Source organism: Rhinichthys klamathensis, unplaced genomic scaffold, assembly GCF_029890125.1.
Source record: "Rhinichthys klamathensis goyatoka isolate OS25496 unplaced genomic scaffold, OSU_Roscu_1.1 h1tg000221l_1, whole genome shotgun sequence".
Classification (NCBI taxonomy): Eukaryota; Metazoa; Chordata; class Actinopteri; order Cypriniformes; family Leuciscidae; genus Rhinichthys; species Rhinichthys klamathensis.
Genome location: NW_026606745.1, coordinates 620669 through 641702, shown reverse-complemented (window position 1 = coordinate 641702; position 21034 = coordinate 620669). Strand labels below are relative to the sequence as shown.

General features: G+C 39.1%; 1 protein-coding gene across 1 annotated transcript in view; it reads right to left on the bottom strand.

Annotated features, from left to right (window-relative positions):
* LOC130097528 (nesprin-1) overlaps positions 1-21034 on the bottom strand; it is a 104078-nt gene that overhangs the window by 2409 nt on the left and 80635 nt on the right. The window contains exons 83-96 of the mRNA XM_056264402.1: positions 19236-19361; positions 17365-17520; positions 14874-15035; positions 11557-11723; positions 6989-7151; positions 6481-6668; positions 5898-6048; positions 5428-5610; positions 5197-5334; positions 4875-5069; positions 4286-4496; positions 2120-2217; positions 1730-1856; positions 793-995 (exon numbers count right to left, since the gene is read on the bottom strand). Of these exons, the coding sequence (XP_056120377.1) occupies positions 793-995; positions 1730-1856; positions 2120-2217; positions 4286-4496; positions 4875-5069; positions 5197-5334; positions 5428-5610; positions 5898-6048; positions 6481-6668; positions 6989-7151; positions 11557-11723; positions 14874-15035; positions 17365-17520; positions 19236-19361 (2268 nt within the window). The remainder of the gene's footprint in view (positions 1-792; positions 996-1729; positions 1857-2119; positions 2218-4285; positions 4497-4874; positions 5070-5196; positions 5335-5427; positions 5611-5897; positions 6049-6480; positions 6669-6988; positions 7152-11556; positions 11724-14873; positions 15036-17364; positions 17521-19235; positions 19362-21034) is intronic.

Below are 21034 nucleotides of genomic sequence, written 5' to 3'. Positions count from 1 at the left end.
CCATTATAGCAGGGCAAAACAAGGCTTTCCTCCGCTGTCCACCAGTTATTTTGTACCCGGTTTGTACTAAGTACAAATGTACTAAGACATTAAAAGTCAGTATACAGCTAATTGATGATACAGGCAAGCAGATTTGCCCAGATTATAAAGGCAAAGTGCTAAAATGCAACAAAAAAAAATTATAAAGAAAATGCTTCATGTGGCTTAATGTATTAAGACAGTGAAATTGGAGGACCAAATTCATTAGAACTAAACCAGAAAGTTTCACTTTAGGCATTTTTTCCAAAGACAACCATTATAAAGAAAACTTTTTAGGACTGCAAATTTAGTGCATTGCATTCATATACTGGGCTCATCAGCTTACCTGTATATGGTATGCATCAGCAATACGTATATATAATATACTGAAGTTAATATTTCTTAGTACATTAAGCCACGTTAAAAAAAAATGTCATGTTAAGTGTTTTAGAATGTCCAGCTGTTTTAAGTGACTGAAATACTATGACAGGTGCTGTATTTGGAGAGCTTGTAATGTGTTCACTATCTTTGTTTTTCTTCTTTTGAGAGGAGATCTAAATATTCATGGTTTGAAACATGGAAAATTGACAGGCCTGTGCTACAGTTCAATGGATGCTTTGCCCTCCAGGTCTCTGCCCCAGTAATGTGACTGACAACAATGAATAATCTACCATCATCAATAATATTAATTGCATTAGGAACATCAATGAAGGTGTATCTGTAACGATTCACATTTGATTAGATGCAGTGTAGTACTGTAACTGTGACACTCACTTTAAGCTGTTTGACCCTCTCTTCTAAAACCTTGACACTGGCAGATGTCTCGGGTTTCTGCAGTCTATCCAGCTCAGGGGTGACACGATCCAGCCAGGAAGTGATGTCGTGCAGGTCAGAGGTCAGCTGTTGGGGGTCTCTGGTGCAGCACTGTTCCTTACTCACTGCTTGAGCCTGCAGCAGCTCCCAGCGCTCGATCACTCCTGCGGAGAATAGAGGACACATTCACAGGACACTATTCTATTCCATACTTTTGTTTCATTCATCTAACCATCTAATTATCCACATATCCATCCATCCATTTGTCCACTGATCCATCCATCCATCTATTCCTCCATTTGTCTAACCAACTCGCTATCCATCAATTCATCCATAAATTTGTTGATCCACCTATCCACTCGTCTTATCTTTTCCCTCATCTATCCATTCATCCATCCTTTGTCTAACCTCTTACCTACCTGTTCATCTACCCATCCTATCTATCTATCTATCTATCTATCTATCTAACCATTTCATTATCCATCCCTTCATGTCTATCAACTACCTACTCATTAATTGATCAATTTATCCATCCAGTCACCTATTTACCAATCCATCCATCTACCCATCCACCGTTCCTTCATTTATCTACCCATCCACTGATCCATTCATCCATCCACTCATTCAACTATTTATCCATCCATGTGTTTACCCAACTACCTATCTATATATCCATCCATGAGGTGGCATGAGGCTGTAATTACAGTATGTGCTATTTTTGATAAATAAGTCTTTATGCTTTTATACTCATCTAAAAAAAAAAAAAAGCCTTCCCCTGTACATGTGATCTGGATCAGTGCTTGTACAAAACTATTTGTGAAGAATTTTGTTACATGACTCACTAGACAAAAAAGGACTAGTACTAGACAGACATCCTCATGTCCCTCTGTGTCTGTACCTGACTGTTTGTCTGCAGTGCTGAGGCCAGTGAGGCCTTGTTCCTCCTGCTGTTCTTCATCATCCAGGATCATAGAAACCCTCTTCATACTCTTAATGCTGCCGCTGCATTCAGACATCAGCTGGACCTGCAGAGTGCACATACACATCACACATGTGCCTACTTTTATACTAGCATGGAACATTGACAGGCCTTTGCTGCACTGTGCACCAGTCACGTGACATAAAACTATGAATAATCTACTATCAATCACCCTTCATGCTGATACTACTTGAGAATCCACATTTATGCTAGCAAAGTCTGCAAGGGTAAGAGGACAACATGCAAAATTATGTACTTATAAATTAAAAAGGTTAAAACATGGTTAAAAAGGAAAGGGTATATACTTACGTAGCCTTGTTTAAAATGAGTGCTTGTGGGTATAGCTGAGGAGGAGTCCATCTGGAAGGATTGCCTTTCAGGTATGTTTTCAAAGAGCCAATTCTGTCCTGTGAGTGTGTGAGAGAGGGAGAGAGAGATTTAACTCTATGCTCTGCACAGACATTTCATTCGGGCTTTAAAAGAAAATAGACACAAGTAGTGTAAACCAGTCAGTATCAACCATTTGCCTCACGCAGTGCAACACATCTCCTTCGCATAGAGTTGATCAGGTTGTTGATTGTGGCCTGTGGAATGTTGGTCCACTCCTTAATCAGAATCCACCTCTTCAATGGCTGTGCGAAGTTGCTGGATATTGGCAGGAACTGGAACACGCTGTCGTATATGCCGATCCAGAACATCCCAAACATTCTCAATGGGTGACATGTCCGGTGAGTGTGCTGGCCATGCAAGAACTGGGATGTTTTCAGCTTCCAGGAATTGTGTACAGATCCTTGCAACATGGGGCCGTGCATTATCATGCTGCAACGAGGTGATGGTCGTGGATGAATGGCACAACAATGGGCCTCAGGATCTCGTCACGGTATCTCTGTGCATTCAAAATGCCATCAATATTTCTAAAACGCACCTGTGTTCGTTGACCATAACATACGCCTGCCCATACCATAAACCCACCGCCACCATGGGCCACTCGATCCACAACGTTGACATCAGCAAACCGCTCACCCACACGACGCCATACACGCTGTCTGCCATCTGCCCTATACAGTGAAAACCGGGATTCATCCGTGAAGACAACACCTCTCCAAAGTGCCAGACGCCATCGAATGTGAGCATTTGCCCACTCAAGTCGGTTACAACGACGAACTGCAGTCAGGTCGAGACCCTGATGAGGACGACGAGCATGCAGATGAGCTTCCCTGAGACGGTTTCTGACAGTTTGTGCAGAAATTCTTTGGTTATGCAAACCGATTGTTGCAACAGCTTTCCGGGTGGCTGGTCTCAGACGATCTTGGAGGTGAAGTTGGAACTATTTTGAATCCAACAGCAAATCCACAGCATGAGTCTTAGCAAACAAAGCTCTGTCACCCATTTACCATGCACAATTTGTGTTTTTTAAAGGCAGAGGGGTAAAAACAGGCCATTCAATTCAAAGGACCAGAGACAGGGTGGAAAATGGTCATTAAACATAAAATATGTTTTACACAAATGTTATTGGCATAAAAAAACAAGTATAAGTAGATTTCAGGATAAAAGTACAACCCATTTAAAAGCAAAAGCATCAAACAAACATTTTTCACATAGTGACACACTGGTGGTACATCATGTACGCTTCTCCAGTAATGAGCAAAACTTCAAGACTGCGCAGTTTAGATTAAATGAGTGTTATTATCTTTTGCATGAGCATGAAAGCTGTGGAGGGGGATGAGCAGGTGCACTGAGCTGTGATGAGCCTTGGGGACACAACCTTCTCAAAAACTCCCTGAGATCTGGAATTGCCCAGCTCTCAGCCCTCCTCTTAACCAACAGAACCTAATCACAAGCCCAAGTCTTTCATGATAAGAGCACATAGCAGAGCAGGGTGAGGGGAGGACACTTGCATCTTTTGATTTAAGAGAGAGAGAAAATCCTGCACTAAAAAAAAAAAAAAAAAAAATACCAGGCCTTTGATGATCCAGCAAACCTAGTCAATACATAAAAGTATCGACAGTGGTGTGGGAACGGAACAGGATGGAGAGAGAGAGAGAGAGAATAATGTGGAAAGGGAATGAGAGGCTGGGAGGTGTGGGTACTGGACACATGTGAATGCACCAAAAAAAAGGTAATGAGATCTTGTGCACAACTGAAGCCAAGTACATGTAAAGGGACATGGAGGCCTACCTAAAGGCTCACCAAAAGATGACTGTCACCTCAGGTGAAAATTCAGGGTTTTTTGTGACATCTAAATCTGGAGGGAGAGAAAAGGAATGGCTAAAGCAGTAGTATGTCTCGGCCTCAGATGACATGCCAATGGACATACAACTGGCAAAAGTTGCATCTGATCCGCATCTGATTTTTTTGTGTGCACAGATTTTTATCAGTCTGCCAGGAAACACTGCTGTCAACAGGTACCAATTCGATATAATAAGTAATTCTAAGGAAGAACAAGGCACTGGATTTGGCCAATTTTGTATTTACCTGACAGGGCAGAGAAGAATGCAGCATCCACTTCCTCATCAAGTGAAGAAGAGCCACCAACGTCTCCGGTGTGGTCCCACTCTAGAGGGATGGAATCCACGCTGACGGGGGTTTCACGGCCTGAGTGCTCCTGAGGCAGTGATAACAAGCACATGGAGGGCTGGCTGGAGGCAGGGGTGCTCTTCTTCTCACTGGACCGCTCTGGCTGCTCCTGCAGTGATTTCAGAGAGAAAACACTATCATTCAAGTCTCTTATGCTCATCAAGTCTGCATTTATTTGATCAAAAACCGATTGAAAAACAGTTTCTGCTTACTATTTTTGTGGAAACCAGCATTTATTTGAAACGGTAATCTTTTGTACGGTAAGATCCTAAATGTCTTTACTTTTTATCAATTCCTGCTACATAAAAGCATTCATTTTTTATCTTACTGACCCCAAACATTTAAATGGTAATATAGCACAAACACACTTTTCAAGAAAACAATTTCACAAAAAGACAGTGGATAGGCTCCAAAGGGGCTCAAAATGTCAAAATATGTTAGGGGCCACTGTATAGAAAATGAAAAGAAAAGTTAATGTAAATAATACCAGGCGGAGGCTGGTGAGGCGCTGGTGGAATCGGGCCACTCTGCCAAACACCTCTTGACAGTACGTGTGCAGTTCCTCTAACTCATCTTCTATCACAACGGCATCTAGAGGACAGCTCCTCTGAATCAGACCCTCCCCAAACACGATCAGAGCATCGATCTTATTGGTGTTCAGAGTGATCTCCTTCTTAAAACTCTGGAGGGGGAGGGTAATATAGTTCAATTAAATTCACCTAAAATGTACATTTGGTTGTCATTTTATTCATTTGTTCTCATCTACGGACTGATTAAATGACTGAATGAATGAAACACTGTTGATTAACCTTGAGCTGTTTCATTTTGTCTTGAAGATGGATCTCTGAGAAGTGCTCTATGTTGGTCAGCTGGAGGTCAATCTCAGTCAGCCAGACAAGAAGGCTCTCGCGAGTTCCCTCAAACTCCTCTCTCTGGCTTGTAAAATGCTGAATGAGAAAAATATTTGGGAGAGGTTTGTATGGGCACTCAGGGAAATATAAACGCATAGATAACATAAAAAAGTGTGTCAGTGTCCTCACCCGGAGTCTGCGCAGTATTGCAGCCACTCTCCTCTGGAGTGCATCCCAGCGCTGGTTCCCCTGATGCACCATGGTCCTGAGACTGCTGGCAGCATCAGTGCGGTTCTCCCATACCAGTCGCCTGTACTGGTTATTAATGATCTCCAGCTGGGGCAGGCTCTCATGTACCTGCCTTTGGGAACCCTAAGACGAGAAACCAAACACTTCTAACTATGACCATAAAAACTAACATGTGTGTTTTAAACATTAGAAACCTTTCACAATATATATGATATATATTATATATATTGAATGACTAAACATTCAGTAAATGAGAAACTGCAGGGGAACTGCAGGGATCTGATATTCTCCTAATAACTGATTGTGTTCCTAAAGCAGCAGGATTAAACATTTGAGATTCACTAAATGACGTATATATAATGGTTCTGTAGCACAAAGGCTCTTAGTTGAGCATTTTGTTGGAATCAAACCTCATATTTCTGGAGTTCCTCTTTGGCATCAGTGTAAAGGACGTCTGATGAATTGGGTTCAGCAGCGGAGCGCTCAGCTACGTTCAACCAGTCCTCGAATGAAGAATAATCCTCCTGAAATTTACACCACAGTCTCCAAGTCTCCTCAATCCTGCAAAAGTGATTAAAAACAAGTAGTCATTTATTTAAATTTATATTTACAATAATAACAATTTAATATTTTATTTATAATTTTGTAATTATTAATTATTTTATGACATAATTATATATTATGTATGTGTAAATAAATATATATATACCTAATATTTTATAATAATGATACATATAAAATGTACATTAAAGTACAAATAGTGTGTGTGTGTGTGTGGGGTATTAAAAAGAACAACTTTTATCAAGCCAATAGAACATTTACAGCTATCCCAGACACAGTAGGTGAATCAGAAAGCGGTGTCTTAATCTGGATCGAGAGTGAACTGAGATTTCCTTCCCATAAAGGGATGCAACAGATTGACTAAATATCTGTAAGCAGCAGTGATGGTGTGTTTGAGTTTAGAGTCATCTAGGGTAAATGGCCATACTGTACCTCAGCTTCCTTTCCAGAGACATGGAGCAGATATTTCTCCAGCGCTGGTCCAAGCGCTGCGTGGTGTGCTGGATTGAGTCATTCTCTCCATCGCTGCTGCAGGCGTCCTCATCGTGCAGAAGCACGTCACACAGGGTGAGCACAGACGCCACCCTCTCAGTGTGCAGCTCAATGTCACGCTGCAGGTCCTAAACGCACATATAAGCACATATGTTCGATTTCTTTCACCTGTTTATGTATTTAATATAAAAATTTGTTTAATAATAAACACCAATCTGCCAGTCCCACAAGACAAAATTCAAATTCAAAAAATATTATCTGAAAACAAGCTTTGTCTGTATTTATGATTAATAGTTGTTTCTAAGTGTTGTGCTGTGTTGACATCTGCACCACAAAAAAAAAAAAACCTTATATAATAAAAAAATATTGAAATATGCATTGTTTAAGGATATTTAGGTATTATTTATACTGATTGAACCAGGATCTTGTATTATATATATTTGCTGACCTGTTGCTCTGCCAGTCTCTTCTGGATCTCATCACTATGGCAGATACTGTAGTGAATGGGTTTGGCCAGCTCAGCCTCAATGCGAGTGAGCCAAGAGCGAAGGTTATTCATGTTCTTATCCAACTGCTGTACTGTCACCAGGGTTTCTGTCAGCTTTTTCACCCTGAGAGAGATAGAGATAGCAGCATATTCATTTAGAATCCAGAGCATTTTTGGAAAAAGTTGTAATACCATAAACGAACTTGAACGTTTTGATGAAAATCTGATTGTGTCCAAAAGTCCTACATAATCTCTCCAGTAGATAAAAAAAAAAAAAAAAAAAAAAAGTATTTTCTGTGAAAACAAACATTGTGTGCCATATTATTTTAAGAAGAAAACCTACTAACCCTATTATAAATCAGTCAAATAAATCTTTTCTTTGGTATCTGAGACTGTAGTTTGGCAGGAACCTAGTAATACAATCATGTCAAAGTTCAACACGCTCCACTTGGCGCAAAACATGACTAGAAAAAGGTCTGATAACCCCAGGTCAGATCACCGTGAAACACAGACAAAGGTTGTTTGTCCCATAGGGATTAGATAGAACCATTTAAGTGTGACAGTGTGAAGCTTCTGGTTACGCTGTTTGAGTGACCGCGTGACCTCTCAAACTGTCTGAACGGCCATACCTGCAGATGGCCGGCTGTGATTATAGCGTGCCTGAGTACATACTGTCCATTTAGCCCCATTGTGCCCCTGTTCATAAGAGCTAATATGAGGTGACAGACCATTGCCCCCCGCAACCCCCTCCACCCAATCTGAGCTATACAGAGGGACTAGAACAGACTACAGAAGCCTGAACATGCCATATGGCAAAGCCGAAGCAAACGACACTAGTGAGGGCTACGTTAATTCCCCCTTCCTTCCAATATTAGCACCATCTGCCTGCTTCAGAGCACGTCACACCGCAGCAAGACTGACCAATTACATGAGAGGTTGTTGACGTCACAAACAATTTGAGAGGTATCAGTTCTTTTCTGTTTGCTTAGGACCACATGATTCATACACTCGGTATGTACAAATGAGCATTTTACTGGTTCTGTAGATAATGCTTATTTGGCAGCACTGTCTGCTTGCTTATTACCAGAGATGCCTGAGTGGCCAGAATACTCCAACTTAAAGGTGCCCTAGAATGTTTTTTTTTTATTATTTTATAATGTTTCCTGGGTTACCCTTATAATGTTAGTATGTTTTTTAGATAAAAAATAATCATAATTTAGAAATAAATGGCATTTTTCCTAGCCTGCTTTTAGCCTCTGATTTGAACACTCTGTTTGAAGGGGCGTGTCTGCTGTGGGATTCAGTGTAACCGCGGCCACTGCTGTGATTGGCTGACATGCTTGCATATGAAATAGCTATGCATTACATGTGAAACTCTCTCGAATACTTTTACTACTGCTATTATACGTTTTTACTATAACAGCTATCGAGATTAACGAATCGTGAGATGTTTTTAAAGTATTTAGATCTATTCCCATCACATAAAATGTTGCCGTGATGAGCATTGAGCAGATGACAGTGTGTTGATCGCGAGAATGAAGATCTTATCATTGCAAAGCAGTTTCTGCACTCTCTCTGCTTTCACCAATGCAAACACGATGATGTAAATACAGTAAGAGCTTCGTTGTGCAGTAACGTGCGTCATTGATTTCATAACGAGTTTGGCAAGTGTCCAGATAAACTGGACAGTTCTCTCAAGTATGACAGAGTTTGGCACATGATCCTTCCAGCATACACCCAGTATGGAACGAAGGCAGCGAAAATGGAAGGCGTTGAGGCGATGTTCGTGCCTCCTGTATGTTGTCCATGTCTCACTTGCATATAGTAAGAGATGAGATGCTCATAGTAGAGAGCGCCCGGGCAAAACATTTAAGTGAAAGGATGCTCGCCCAGGTCAACCTTCCACCTCTGGACTCAATGCTACAAATTCCAACGGAACACAGATGTGTGACGGTTGGTGTAGTTATGAGTTGCCCCGCAGTGACCAGCTAACTAGGTCTATTGCCCCGTGACCATTGGCGAGGTGCTCTTCTGCTCACCGGGCGGCTGAGACAGACCGACTGAGGTGCTGTGACAGCAGGCACGATCTGATACTCAGCATACCAGCCCCTGCTGCCGGGCTAGCAGGGTGGACTGGATTTCGTCTTGTCTCTCGCCTTTGACCTGTCTGGCTTGCTTGAAGCTACCAGGGGTACAAGGCCCCCGCCAGCATAGCTCTCAGGGTCATAGAGACTCACAAGCTGTTCCGCCGCGGCAAGGCACCAGTCCATAGAACTGGCTTGACTTACTGATGCATAAACAGTATTGAACGATTTTGAGAGAAAGATTACCTGTCTGAACTTGAACAATTACACATCAGAAAGTGTTGCTTGGTAGCTCGATCCGAGGCCAGCTCTGTATTGGCCCAAGTTGAGGAAACAGTCGGTGAAATGTTTGGAAATTTCCAGAGAAAATAAAATTAACCCATTGTTTCTTCAGAGGCTCAGATGAAGGAACTAAAAAATACTTCGGCTGCGCAGTTCCGCCTGGCATTGAGGGCTGGCATTATGCAAATATTTGGAGGCGTACATATTAATGATCCCGACTATTGCGTCACAGTCGGTATTGTGTGGAGAACCGACCGTTTTTTAGGGGTGTTTTTCATAAACGTGAATTAAATGAGAACGCGAAAACAGTCCAGTTTGAGATTCACTCTATGTCATGTCCATGCACTGAACTCTTGTTATTTGACTATACCAAGGTAAATTCAATTTTGAATTATAGGTCACCTTTAGATTTATTTCATATCAGTCAGGCCCTGTCCACACGGACACGGGTATTTTTATAACCGTGACTTTTTTTACGCGGTTCGGCCGTTCGTCCACACGAAAACGCACTGAAACCGAACATTTTTGAAAACCCCTGCCAGGGTGAGGATTTTCAGAAACGCCGGTTACAGTGTTGTCGTGTAGACAGTGAAACCAGGGTTTTTGCCTTGCGCCGTAGAGTGTGCGCCGCTATCAGCTGTGTTTGACATCAGATTTGCGCTTCTGATTGGCCAACGTGGCTTTAGGGTTAAGGTTTATATCACCGCCTGCTGGCGTGGCATGCTCTTGACCGCACTTGATTGCGTGTTTTTACGTTTTCATGTAGACGGAGACCGAGCATGTGTGGACGGGATTTTTTTTTTAAACGCTGTAGGAAAAACTCCGGTTATAAAAATACCCGTGTCCGTGTGGACATGGCCTCAGTTGCCATTTTCCAAAGAACGATTACGAGAGCACATGTGCCAGCTGTGGTAACCATCACCATCACTGAAGATCATATAAAATGCTGAAGGAATTATTGAGTATATGCAGACTCAAGAGCTTTGATCAATTAAAATAATAATAAAAATATATATATCATATATTTAAACATTGTAACAGCATCAGTGTTATTTTAATATTATTTACATACAATTATAATATTTATTCATGTTGAATTGGCTTTTATTTAGATTTTTTTATTTGAATTTATTTTAGTGGAAGTTTTAATAAATTTTGTTATGTGCTTATATGTATGTGTATGTTTGTGTATTGACACTTTCATTTACTTTTATTTAAGTTTTAGTGATCTTAATACTCTAACTTATTTTCTTTTCCTTTTTTTGGATGCATTACAAAAGGGAATATATTTTTTTCTCAACATCAAGATTTATTTCACGTAATTGTTGTTTAAGCACTGACCCCATTCCGATTGCCATTTATTTTTGGTGTATGCATTTTTAATGTTGGTCTCAGGTCTGTGAAAGATATAGAGCATTTTACTGGTTCCGTAGATCAGTGGTTCCCAACCTTTTGTCCATGACGCCCCCCCTCCTTACATATAAGAAAATCCGGACTGAGAGACCACATTTAGAATCAAAGAATACAGATCAGTGGCTGATCATTTGAAGCATTCCTAGTACTATACCTATGAAAAGTTTTTTCATATCCATATTTGACCTCAAAGCAAATAAGAGTTTACCCATACAGAAAAAAACGGACGAAAAAAATAAAGAAAAAAATAAGGCTTTTCGCATCTGTATCTCTCAATCATAGCACTATATGATAAGCCCGTTCTAACAACAGTAGATGTTCATGCACAATTACATGTTTGTATTTGCACAGGAAACAGTTATTTTCCCAGCAGCGACTTTTTGAACTACTTGCTAACAATCTGTTGATCACAACAGCCTCACATGTAAAGCGCTTTAAGGAAGTCTGGATAAAAGCATCTGTTAAATGCTTCAAACATTAATGTAAATGTGTAATCAATGGTTTTGTTATCACCAAAAGGTCTAAATGAAGAATAAATGCACAAATTATTGAATGAATCAATCAATCCTTGAATGGAAACCAGAAATGAAAGGCTTTCAAACAAACAAAGAGCTTTGATCACTGGGAGATACAACGACCAGCCATTAATCAATCGAGCAATAGCAAACACCAGGCTGAAATGAAAGAAATTGATTTAAATAGCGATTATTCGGAGTTCAGTTCAGTGTGGCTCTTTTGTTTTTTGCTCACCTGGTCTCAATGTGGTCGAACAGGTGCTGCCAGCGGTCGTTGACATCACGTAAGGCCCCATGGATCTCTGCCTCCTTAGCCTTGTCGCTGGCCAATAGGAGCTGCTCGCCCAGCTGCTTGAGGTGGCTCTTGTTCTCGCTGAAGAGGTTAATCTCCTCCATGCAGTCCTGAAGTGAGAGGTACACAATGAACACTGGCCTTTCATGTGCTTTAGTCATTAACAAATCCATCCCAAACAAAACCCACTAACTGCACTTTGTCTCTGGATGGGTCTGACAGCTGTCAAAACTATATTCCTTCTCTCAGCATGGGACCTCTTTAAAAGAGAGGAACAATTATTCACACTGACCCCCTCAGCCACCCAAATCCTTTTCACTTTCTCCACTGCTTTTAAGGGTTCACCTGTTTGTTTAGTCCGGCCAGGCTCACTTTGATCAGAAGGCATCTGGTTGTCATCACCAGTTACACAATAATATGTACGCTATGTGTAGAATTCAGAAACCCTTGTTATTAGCGACACCGGTGGCCCTTAAGTGAACTGCAGCTAGCAACTTATAGCTTGTACTCTCTCTCTCTCTCTCTCTCTCTCTCTCTCTCTCTCTCTCTCTCTCTCTCTCTCTCTCTCTCTCTCTCTCTCTCTCTCTCTCTCTCTCTCTCTCTCTCTCTCTCTCTCTCTCTCTCTCTCTCTCTCTCTCTCTCTCTCTCTCTCTCTCAAATGTACTTTCCTCTTAATAACATAATAATAAATACACAACAAAAATGACAGCGGTGAGAAAGCAGCAGAAAGAAAAATCAGATCATAGTGACGTGGATATGTTTGCGCAAGCTCTGTAATTTACCAGCATAATGTCGACTTATGTCGAGTTATGAAGATTATAAAGTATATTTGAAACTATATAGATCTGGTTATGCGAGATAGTTTGAATGAATCTCTTTTCTTTGCACTACAGAATATCTCTTTCGGCATATTATCCTGAACATTGTACAAGCATTCGTTCCATGTGTCAGTACGGAAGAGAGGCTCTCGGGAGCGCACATCACATCCTTTTGATTTTCCCGGAAAAAACATCCCGAGTCTTTCATATGTAAATCAGTCTACAGGCACAGGCAATCTAGGAAGTCGGGGAAGGTTTTGTTTTTTAAGTTTTGTTACAAGCTGTTCACACATTGGCAATAAAAAAGCGATTAATACATGAATTAATAAATTCTCACATTAACTTCATTACATTTTAAAAAATAAATAAATTAGATGTTAACTGAAAAGTATCTTACTTCAGCTTGTTGCAGAGGAAACATTTCTCATTTAGTTCAACAAATAACTAAACATGAAATAAAAATTAACAAAAAACTTTATAGACATATTTTTAGACAATTGCCCAAAATTTCAAAACCTATTATAATTGTAGTATCTCACTGATACAAAATACATCATCAGTAACTGCACTAGAAAGAGACAATGGCCACTTTTCTGAAAACCTCAATGGTAAACTATGCGCTAATGACTGCAGAGTGCTTGACGTGGCACTGTTTGATGGTGAGAGAGAAACTGCACATATAAGGCCATTGTTGTGCATGAACAAAGAGGTAAACAAATGAACCAACAGTTATGCAGTACAGAACTCTGCCCTCAGTTTTACAGTGATGCAGTAAGCTAGATTAGCACTAATCTTTCGTGTTTTTTAAATAATGTACATTTGTAACATATTTCAGTAAAAATGAACAAATGCTACAGTATGTGAGTGGATAAAATGTAGCCTCTGTGAAATGTAAAATCTGTGGGGCCTCCCTTGGGAACGCTTAAGCGTGCTGTTCATTTGAGACCGTTTTAATCCTTCATAGATACTCTAAATAGCATATACCATATAATAGCATATTACTGACCTACTTAAGCTCCTTACAAATGTACAACAGAAACTCACCATGACAAAGGCACATAGAAACAGATCCATGTTTGAGGTTATATAACCGCAAAAAAAAAAAATAGTCAAGCAATTTTACATATTAACACATAGGAATTACATGATGGTTGATTTCAAGGGATAGTTCACACAAAACCGAAAATTCTGTCCTCATTTATTCACCCTCGTTCCAAACTATTTCCTCGTACCAAACGTAAGACTATTTCTTTCTACTGAACACAAAAGGAGAAATTATGTCTTGTATGCCCTTTTCAATGCAGTTACAATGATTGGGCTCTGGAGCTTCCAAGCTTAAAAAAGGACACAAAAGGAAAACCAAATTATCATAAAAGTGGTTCATATGACTTCCTGATTTTTTTTATACAGAATAAAGTGTTCAGAATATTCATCAGAATTTTCACTATTCAACTTTTGTGTTACACGAAAAAAGTACACTACCGTTCAAAGGTTTGGGGTAGCAAGATTTTTTTTAAAGAATTTAATACTTTTATTCAGCAAGGATGCATTACATTGATTACATTACAAACGATTTCTATTTCAAATAAATGCTGTTCTTTTGAACTTTCTATCCATCAAAGAATGATAATAATAATAAATGTTTCTTGAGCACCAAATCATCGTATTAGTAATAATAGCTGCTGAAAAGTCAACTTTGCCAATTATACTAATATTCCTGTAATAATCAACAATAATAATCATAATAATTTACTGTATTTAAAAAAACAAAAACAAATGCAGCCTGGGTGAGCATGATACTTATAAAAACATTTAAAAATCTTTGGGTTAAGAACAAAATGGTGTAAATTAGGCTGCACAATATATCGAAATTCTCGAAATATCGCAAATTTATATATCGCAATATGCATATCGCAACGGCTCGAGAAAATCACTCACTGCTCTTGGCTGAATAACTTTTGTAGCTTTAAAATTAATCAGTATATATATATATATATATATATATATATATATATATATATTTTTTTTTTTTTTTTTTTATTCATACAGTGAAAACTAAGCAGTGTTTTATTTTCACATTTGATTATTCAGTTTCTGTTGTTAAATAAACCTAATGTAGGCCTACCTGAAACCCTGAACCCCGTGGTTTACACTGATGTTAAAATAACACTTACTTCTTATGTTACAGTAAAACACTGCTGTGAATGGGAAGACATGAAACACGTATGTAGGTTACATCATTTTAAATATATTTTAAAGATAATAATTTAAGTTTATTTTACACACTTTCAGCATTATTGTATCGCATGGCGTATTTTTCTTCAATGTCGTGCAGCCCTAGTGTAAATAAATAATAAAAAGTAAATAATGCCTTAAAACTTATAATGAATTTTCATCACTTTAAGCCAGGTAATAAAATCAATGACAGGAAATCATCTCTACCTTTTTAAGTTTCTCCACCATTTCCTCAATACTAAGGTTTTCACCCCTGTGTGCCACTTTTTTCTCCATCTGTGTCAGCCAATCACAGAGCTCCTTGTTTTTATCATTGAAGATGATCCAAGCGTTCAGGCGATCAGCTATTTCCTGTTTGCGAAGTGACACCTACACACAAGAGGAAGATTAAAATGCTTCAGCATGACAAAAAAAAAAACAGCCTAAAATAACATTTTATTACAGTAAGTAAAGAAATGTTTGAAAAGTCCCGGATTTCTACACTGTTAATGACAACAATTTATTTAGATTAGAAACAAAACATCTCTGAGAGCACAAGGCCCACTCTTAAACTCTAGAGAGAGTACAGAAGAACTTGCACTCTTTGTCCTCATTGAATTTTGTAATGCGCTCTCGAACTGATAGACCGGTTCACTACCCTAATTCATGTGTGAGTAAAGACTTCAAACCAACTCAGTACAAAGGTATAAGGTTACAACTATGAATTTATTTTAAGCTTTCCATCTGAAAGGTTTTTAACAAAAAAAAACCACTCATCTCATGCTGTGAGATTGATTACAGGACTGTTAGGCAAAGAGTACAGCAAAGGCCCGCTAGCTTTTACTACTTTCTGTCAGAAAGAGGCTAGTCTATTTGTATGTACTAACACCAAGACACACTAGGGGACAAGGGCAGCGCTTTGTAGTTCCTCTTTTGCTCGTGTCATTCCTAGATCGCCATGGCTTACAAGCAGCCTTTTAAAAAGCAAGAAAGCATTTTCCATGCTACGTTTGTCAGTGAAGGCTATACATTTTCCTTAAACCATTAATGCCACACTATTAATGTGCCACACATTAACCATTAATGCTTTCTTTCAACTATAAGAGAAAGTATTTCTAAATACAAATATTAATCACAAGGTTAAAAGAAAGCACAAGGACACTGAGATAAATTGGTTACTTCTATTCAAGGTTGTGTTGTCAAACACATAATTCATGGATTTCCTTGGGCTCACAAACCTAAGCGAATTACTACAAACATATGCAACGGCAAATAAAAGTCCTTATTCCAGGGAATGTTTCCACCTGCAACCTGTTGGCAACAGACAATGAAGAACACGTAGACTGACCTCATTGGCTCTGTCCTGGCTTCCGGCCAGAGTTTTAAAAAAACACGACTGAAAACTCAAACAGCAACTCCACAAACTGAAAAAACGGTTCATTAAACAAGGCTCCCTGCGTAATGTGGTGAGAAGTCCAAGGGTTGGATATAGGCCATGCAATGATCTGTCCTAAATGTGGCCTTTCTGTTTTTAATTGCTCAGGCTGTTTACAGTTACAAGAGCAGCTCCATTCAAATGTCAGCAGGCCATTCAGTTACTTTACTTAATAACGGCAGGCTGGACACCTGCGCTAGACAGATAATCTTGAAAAAAAGTCCTCAATCAGCCTGGGAAATTGTAAAAAAAAAAGTGAGCTACATAAGTAATGCTTATTGACGTGTGCGTTAGAATAGATTTGCACTACACAGGAGTATTATTTTATTTTATAACCATAATTACAAGAGCTTAACTAATGTAATTGTAGTTAATACGTTGTAATGATGTTAAAGGGATCAGTCACCCAGCAATGACAACTCATAATTGACCAAACCAGAATCACTTTCGTTCTTCTGTGGAGCAGAAAATACCAATTTTTGAGGACGATTCTGGCTAATAATATTTCAATATAATGATATTAAAGGAGGACTGGAGCTGTCAAGCCCCCAAAAACTGGTCCATGTGACTCATGTGCTATATTTCAAGTCTTCTGAAGTCATACGATAGCTTTGTTTGTGGGCATTATTTGCACACAATAAAATGGTGTACAGAAGTGTGCTGATTGATTCAGTTCACAACATTTTTTTGATCTGAAGGATTTGTTCATGAACCAGACTGAGATCAACTCTTAATGGCTAAACGATCCAATTGGAGTGGTAACATCCCAATGGACGAAGATAATTCCAAGTATTCTGAAAGGGATATAGTGCATGAGTCATACTGTATAAACTACTTTCGTGATACTTTTAAGTATCATGATTTTGTGTTCCTTTGAAGCTTGAATGTGCTTCCATTCCTATTTGTAATTGCGTGGAAAGAACGTATGATTACAAATTTCTCCTAATGTGTTTCACAGAATGTTTTGACCAACATGCGGGTGTGCAAATGAAACAGGTGAAACATATTTTCTCGTACTATTTATCATGTCAGAAACATTTATGTGTTCTGTACATCTTGTGGCACCTTCTGAGGAGAACATTTTTATCATGAATATAAATCTAGATCAATTCATGTACATTCTTATTTTCCCTCTCTTTTCTGTGCCATGCGGCACTGTGAAGTTCCCCCCACTTCCAGGGGTGAATCATTGTGTGCCTTTCAATGCTGCTTGGACAACAGCTTCTCTTTCCCTCCTACTCTCACACTCTTTTTCTCTCCTCTCAAACTCAAACACTCACTCACCTTCAAGCACAGTTCTTCCCATTGGCTATGAAGCTCTTCCACCTGTCCCTGAAGAAGCGCGGTGTCCCCGGGCAGCACGTACTGGGACACGTCTGCCTTCATGGTGCTCAGCTCTTTCAGTTCTCCAGCCCAAATCTGCAGCGAGTCCTCGTATTCCTGCATAACACGGCAACCAACAAGTTAAACTCCCCTCCTCTGCCGCACACTAACCCTAGCCCTCTCTCTCTGTCCCTGTCATTAGCGCACAGGATTAAGGCCCGCTGGATGGGACGGGGGAGGGTTGTAGGCGGAGAGGGGGAGGTGTGAGGGAGAGTGGGGGGAGGGCAGAGCACCCATAACAGCATGGAAAGGGGTGATGGGGTAAAGGCCAAACATGTTAAGGACACTTATTTTCTTTTGTTTGTCAGTTTCACCCACCTCCATTAAGAGGCAATCACAGCTTAATCAACAAGAAATCAAATCAGTCTCACCAGATGTTATTAACACATTTCTAAAGCAACATGATTATATCAACATGTGTTTTTTTTTCTTTAACAAAGTCCTTGGAAATAGATTCAGTGCATTAAAATGCAGGAGATTAAAGTACTTTGAGGGTATGTTTACACAACAACGATGTACTAAAATCCGACGACAACGTTGTCAAAATGATCTCAGATCACACGGATCTGCGATAGTGACTAAAAAGGCTGTATTATACATGCCAGGCCAGTAGTTGGCAACCGCAAACACATAACACGCATGCGTGAACATGTAATACGCATGCGCATGATGTCACCGTTTTCACAAATTCATGTTTTTGTTGTTTACATGGAGACAGTAAAGGCATCGTTTTCAAAAGCTTGCGTTTTCAGCAAGTAGTCATGTAAATAAACGGCCAAAACGCATACAAAGTTTTTCGTTTTCAGTTGAAAACGGTGTCGTGTAAACATACCCTTATAGTCATCAAAGCCAAATAGGAATTGTAAACAGTTTCTGCCAATTGACGACTAATTTCCCAATAGCGTAAAATCTTGGCACTGGCACAATTCATGCAGCAGGTTTCCAAAGCTTGGAGTGATCTGTATGCTTAAAGGAGGTGCCAAAAAATAAACGCAAGCAATGTAGAGGCCTGTACCTTTAATGTTAGCTGACTTAACACTTATAGAGTAGGATCCAAAAGTCTTGAGAATATTAGTGAAATGCTTCTATTTAGCTTTTTTCTGATATATAGGCCTACAGTATGTAGTTTAATTACATAGCAATTTGTGAAAGCAAGGTGTATATTAAAATATACACTACTGTTGCATAAGAAACTTTAAAGGAAAAATACAAACCCCAAACTTTTGAACAGTAATGTATATGAATTTCAGAATGTCTAAGTGTTTGGTTTGTCCCCCTTTGGCTTTATTAACTTTACAAGTTTATGTAAAACCTGCATGACTTGAGATGATCTGATGAAGAACATATGAGCATCTGTAAAATACCATCTCAAACTAGCCTACTTGAGGGAAAAGGAAAAAATGTGTCCAGGGTGCTCAAGGAGTTCAAAAAAGTAGTTAAAAAAAGTGTGTGAAGGTGCTCTTTGGAGTCGGGAATTCACGCTACGCGTGGGTTGTTTTTTCCCCCATGTTTTTTAAATTTTCTACTATGAAATAGCCAGTTAAATAAAGGCTTTTTATTAATTCCTAAGAAGAGTGCCTTGGATTTCCTTCTACTACATGTCAAACTAGCCTACATTTGAAACATGGAACTGTTAAATATTTCTTCATTTTGTCAAAACCTTTCCTTGAAAAAAAAAACATGATTATAAACAGATTATTAATATGGTCAAACTTCCTAAATCCCTAAATGTTTAGGAGACCACTGTTATCACTGTCAGATGCATACATTACCTTAGTGAGTTGCTCATGTGTCTTTAGATCTTCTAGCTTCTCTGGCAGTGGACTCTTTAATCTTGCTTTTATCTCTTCCAGTTTGAGAGCACAATCAGCCAGTCCAGTTTCACAGAGCTTCCAGTTCTGCAAAGAAACAACAGGATCTCTTAATCACTGCGGAAGATGTGTACAAAATCATATTATTTTAGATTTAAAGGAATCTTACAGGTTCAATACAATCTTAAGCTTTACAAACAGTATGTGCGATCAACCATGTTGATTATGAGAGTCACTGGTGTGCTTGTACTGTGTCTGTCTGCCACTGTTTTATCTCATATCAGATCTTAGATCAGTAAAGAGGGATTTCCTTTTCACATGGGGGATACACCATCCCCCTGTCTATTGTGAGCACATGCACACATAAACACACTTCTACCCACATCACTCTCTAAACCCCTCTCTCTTTTGGCAATCAAAACAATGACGCCATCATTCCAAAAGAGATGAGCCAATCAGAGTTGGTTATGAGTGGGTGTGACTCTGGTGTTATATATAATGTCTGAACTTTTCCACCCCACTGCTTCCCGGTGAACACTGTAAAGTAATTTACATATGGGGAATGTCAAAGTTATTTCTTCAGATATGGCCCAAGCTCTCCAAGGTGCTAATAAAGCAGAAAGGTTTACAGTCATCTGCATGTTCACCTGTAATCAACAGTCCACATGACAATTTATGTTGTTTGTACAACTGTAACATGCTAAGCACTGTAATGCATTGCAAAGTGAACACAGGTGAAGGGTATGTGATGATGTGGGGCTAGTTTAATTCCAAAGGTCAGGGGAACTTTATCAGGATGCATAGTATCCTGGATCCATGAAATAACTGGCCTTTAAAAATAAAAATCTGCCTGCCTCTATGGGAATTTAACATGGGGGTGTCCTGACGTGTGCGACGTGTATTTTAAGGAAGAACATTTATTTATTTATGATACATTATTCATTCACAAAGAAAATTGGTGTCCTTAAAGGTTGGATTTTTCCTCATTTTTTTAAATTACCATAAGACATTAAGATCAATTTCCAAAAGATGATTTTTTATTCCTCTTTTTAGTCAACTTTAGCATGGGTGCGTTCACTTATGCCGTCGGCCGTCATGATCTTCCATTATTGTGGTTTTGAAAATGAAGTAGAATTTAATAAAGATTTTATTCAATAGCAATTCTACGTCAGGTCTAAGGGCATTATGGGATTGTTTGTGAACAATGACAGATGATCCATGTAGACACCGAACTGCACAGAGGCTTAGGAGCCGTGGTTTTCATGTTCTGTGTGATATGGCCCAGCTGCCTCGTTTATGGATTATGGCGAGATTACAGCTGATCTCTCATCCTCAAAATGAAGCACTTTGTTAGTGAAATGCTCAGTAGGTTATGTAGGTCAATTGCGGCTAAGAGCCCCATGATAACTTTGCTCTGTCCATCTAAAAATATACATAATTCAACAAGACAATGGTGTCAGCACTAATCAGATTGATCCAAGTCTGTGTTATGTTTATGTTTTAATTAACAGGCTAATTTTTGTTTGACATTCTAGTGACATTTGACCCCTGGACAGTCAAAAACATTCAAAACAGTTTTGTGTTTTACCAAAAAGTTGCAAGAAAAAAGATTATGAAATAAAAGATTAAAGCAACAATCCAAAAAATATATATTAAATACCCATACAATAAAATGATAAAATCAATTAGTATGTAAAAAATAAATAAAAAACAAGGTAAATGTAACGTGAATCATCGGTACCGATATATTGTGAATTTGA